General features: G+C 54.7%; 2 protein-coding genes and 1 non-coding gene across 3 annotated transcripts in view; all 3 read left to right on the plus strand.

Moving 5' to 3' along the window:
- The window catches only part of DTX2 (deltex 2, E3 ubiquitin ligase), a 36,712-nt gene extending 36,286 nt beyond the window's left edge, over positions 1–426 (plus strand). The window contains exon 11 of the mRNA XM_010854357.1: positions 1–426. Within this exon, the coding sequence (XP_010852659.1) occupies positions 1–96 (96 nt within the window). The 3' untranslated portion in view covers positions 97–426.
- A 2,327-nt stretch (positions 427–2,753) lies between these two features.
- TRNAE-UUC lies at positions 2,754–2,825 on the plus strand. The gene has a single exon. It is a non-coding gene; the product is annotated as a tRNA-Glu (tRNA).
- A 41-nt stretch (positions 2,826–2,866) lies between these two features.
- UPK3B (uroplakin 3B) overlaps positions 2,867–4,057 on the plus strand; it is a 5,600-nt gene continuing 4,409 nt past the window's right edge. The window contains exons 1-2 of the mRNA XM_010854358.1: positions 2,867–3,536; positions 3,698–3,847. Coding sequence (XP_010852660.1) covers positions 3,455–3,536; positions 3,698–3,847 — 232 coding nt within the window. The 5' untranslated portion in view covers positions 2,867–3,454. The remainder of the gene's footprint in view (positions 3,537–3,697; positions 3,848–4,057) is intronic.

The following is a 4,057-nucleotide window of genomic DNA, read 5'->3' on the forward strand; positions in this document are numbered from 1 at the left end:
ACAGGCCACGGCTACCCCGACCCCAACTACCTTCAGAATGTGCTGGCTGAGCTGGCCGCCCAGGGGGTGACCGAGGACTGCCTGGAGCAGCAGTGACCTGCGGCCTGGCTGGCCCCATTCGTCCACCACAACGGCGGGCTCCATGTGGAGTGCAGGCTCCCCATGCCCACCCGTCCCCTTCCCTGTGCCTGCCAGGCCTGGTTATCTGTGGAAACCGGGCGAGCGGCTGGGAGTCGTACGTGTGGGGGCTTCGGATGCCGCTACCTCAGTGTGTGGGCCCCTCTGTCCTCCGTAGGCTGTGTGGGGCCCCCAGTGTCCGGGGTGAGGAGAGGCTGCCTGCCGTGTGCTCCGCCGGGGCAGGCCTGAGTCTGGGTCAGCTTTTCATACCTCAGATGTTCTGTTTGCAATAAATGCCCTAAAGCCAAAGACCGTGGGCCCTGTGGGTTTGCCATTGGAGAGACTGCGTGTGTACACGGGTGTGTATGTGTGAAGGCCAGCCCACACACGTCTTGCTGCATCAGAGAAGGAATGGACCTGCCAGGCTTCCTGTCCAACCTTTGTTTCTTCTTAAATGAGACACAGGCTGCGGGGAGGCCAGGAGCCGGGCGCTGACCCGAGCAGCTCCTCTGGCCCCACCCAGCTCTCCTTGCAGTGGGCCTTCAGCAGCTCTGCCAGGGAGACCCCGCAGCTCCTCCCATTTACTTCCTCAGGGGTTCTGACTTTCTAAGCGGGTTCTGACTTTCTAAGTGCTGCTCATGTGGGGGCGTGTACTGCTGTGTCCACTTTACAGATGAGGAAACGGAGGTTTAAGGGCACAGTAGTAGAGCTGGGACTGAATCCCAGCCAAGTCTGGTCTGATCCCCGCCCTCAAGGTTCCAGTTCTTCCCAGTCTTCTTAGAAAGAGGATCCAATACTCCTAGGCCTCCTGAAGGTGAGCGGGGGTGGGGGTGGGGGGGTGTGCTTGTGGCCTTCACAAGCCCTTTTCTCCCTAAGAAAGAAACTTAAATTCTGTTTTATGATTTGTTGTTACAAAGATCAGTGTATGTTAGAGTATTTACTTTCACCTAGAAGTTACTTTCTTTCCTCTTCTGATTGTGAAAAGAAAGTAAGGCAGCTTGGTGAGCCCCTGGCATCGTGCCCCCTGCCCTGTGGAGAAGTTGGTTTGGGGAGGGCCAGGAGGCCCCGATAGAGAAGCTGGAGCCCAACGCTGTTAGGTTCCACAGCGAGACTCGCTCCAGGGCTCACAGGGCAGAGGGGTGGTATGGGTACCTGAGTGCCACACCCTCACCCTCGGCTCCCACCCCCACAGCGCAGTCAGAGAGCAGGAACAAAATGTTTGCACATCTTTTGCCTGATCAGAGTCTTGTATTCACAGTATATCAAGAACTGTCACAATGATAAAAAAAATTTTCAATTTTAACGGGCAAAGGACTTGAACACACATTTCTCTGGAAAAGCTACACAGATGGTGGACAAGCAACATCATTAGGGGAGTGCAGATCAAAACCGCAAGTGCTGCCACTCGATACCCACTAGGGTGGTTATTATAAAATATATAGGAAATAAATACTGGTGAGGATGTGGAGAGAGTGGAACCGTTGTCCAGCGCTTGTGGGAATGTAAGATGCAGCTGCTTTGGAAAGCTGGCGACCAGTGCCACAAGAAGCAGTTACCATATGACTCAGCAGTAAACTGCTAGATAAATATCCAAGAACTGGAAACATGGCCACGGTAGCGTTCATAATAGCCAAGAAGTGGGACGACCCAAAGAGCCATCAGCCGATGAATGGATGAACAAAATACGATCTGTCCGTGCAATGGGATGCTATCCAGCTAGAAAAAAGAACGAAATGCTAACACATACAACATGGATGAGCCTTAACATTATATCAAATGAAAGAAGCCAGGCAGAAAATGACACATTGTGTGATTCTGTCTATATGAAATATCCCGCAGAGGCAAGTCCACTGAGACAGAAAGTACATCAGTGGTTGTCAGGGGGGAAGGGGGATGGGAAGTGACCGTTTTAATGGGTACAGTGTTTCTTTTTGGGGTGATAAGGTTCTAGAATCTGGTGATTTATGGCAATGAAGTTTAAAAGGAAGTCTACAGGGCTTATATTATATGGAAAGTATAAGGTTTTCTGATAAAAGAGTTTGAGCAACACCTCCCTTCCCAACACCTGCTCCTCCCTTCTTCCTACCTTGAGTGAGAACACGATGCCTGGAGCCACAGCAGCCACCTTGCTGCAATGAGAAAAAAATGCCAAGAGAGGGAGTTCCCTGGTTGTCTAGTGGTTAGGACTCTGCTTTCACTGCCCTGGCCTGGGTTCAGTCCCTGGTTGGGAACAAGAATCCTGCGAGCTGTAAGGTATGGCAAAAAAAAAAGGTCGAGAGAATCTTAGAGACATGGACCCTAATGTCATTTGACCAAACCCATACCAGCAGCCATCTTTCTCCAGAATTCCTGTAAATGAAAATCCCTTCTTGTGTAAAACAAAAACAGCCTCCCCAAAAAACAACCCCACCAAAACAAAACCCTCTAAACTGTACATTTTAAAGGGACATCTTAGGTTATGTGAATAATATCTTAATTTTAAAAATACATATAGGGAATTACCTGGAGAAGGAAATGGCAACCCACTCCAGTGTTCTTGCCCAGAGAATTCCATGGATGGAGGAGCCTGGTGGACTGTGGTCCGTGAGGTCGCAAAGAGTTGGACGAGACTGAGCGACTAACCCACTATAGGGAATTCCCTGGTGGTCCAGTGGTTAGGACTTGGCGCTTTCACTGCCAGGGCCTGGGTTCAATCCCTGGTCAGGGAACTAAAATTCCTCAAGCTGAGTAGTGTGGCCAAAAAAATTAATGAAAATTTGAAAGAATTCTAAAAAGTAAAAAAAAAAAAACATATATAGTGAGAACCCAAGGGAGTGATGTCAGCAGGGCACTTGCCAGCTGTCTGGGCTCTATGATCACAGGAACTAAGGGAGGATGTGGCCTTGTGAAGGGAGGGCAGGACCACTGGGCCCTGAGGGAGCTAGAGCTGGCCCCTTCCTCCTCTGGGTGGGGATGGAAGGCCAGAGGGAGGCTCCTGGTACGCGGGGTGCAGGAATCCCTGGCATGTGGCCCTCCTCCCCAAGGCTGGGGGTCTGGGTGGGACCCAAACTCAGACGTGGGCCTCTGGGGTGACCTGGCCAGCACCCGGGGGTCCAGGGGCCTCTCTCAGCCCTGGCCTGCCCCTGCCCAGCCCCCTCCCTGGGGTGGGCTGGGCTGGGAGGCGGAGTGGGGTGCTTTTACATTTTCAGGTCTTTCCAGCCCTTGGCCAGCTGGGCAGCCTGACTAACCAGCTCCTCCAGGCCCACGGTGTGCGGGGGGAGGGGCGTGGCCCGGGCTGGCCAGACCAGCCCCAGGCTGTGGGTGTGGAAGCAGGCTGGTGGGTGCGCTGCAGGCCATTATGGGGCTCCCCTCCAGGCAGCCTTGCCTCTGGCTGCTGCTCTTGGTGGTGCTGGGCTGGCCCCAGCCCTGCCTCACCCTGGGTAAGTAGGGGTCCCGGGAGGGGTGCACCTGGCCAGACCCTAGGGGCTGGGGCACCTGTTGGAGTGATTAGACCCTGGGACCCCCCACCCCCCACCAACCGGGAGAGGCAGCCCCAAGGGCAGTGGGCCCTGGACCCTCACACCTATCTCCACGGCCCCAGACCTCATCCCCTACACGCCGCGGATAACCTCCTGGGACCTGGAAGGGAAGGTCACGGCCACCACGTTCTCCCTGGAGCAGCCGCGCTGTGTCCTGGACAGGCACTCCAGCGCTGCCGACACTGTCTGGCTGGTGGTGGCCTTCAGCAACGGTAGGTCATGGTGCAGGTCTGGGGCCTGGGGTGACGGGTGGGTCTGAGGACAGCTCCAGGGCCCTGGGAGCCCCGCTCAACTCGGTGTGAATGGGGAGTTCGGGCTTTATCCTGTGGTGGATCTGAGTGGTGGCGTCTGATTTGTGTCTGGAGGGGCACTCTGGGCTCTCAGGCATGGAGGGCGCAGGGCTATGGGAGTGGACCACCTGT

Source organism: Bison bison, unplaced genomic scaffold, assembly GCF_000754665.1.
Source record: "Bison bison bison isolate TAMUID 2011002044 unplaced genomic scaffold, Bison_UMD1.0 scf7180017864340, whole genome shotgun sequence".
NCBI lineage: Eukaryota > Metazoa > Chordata > Mammalia > Artiodactyla > Bovidae > Bison > Bison bison.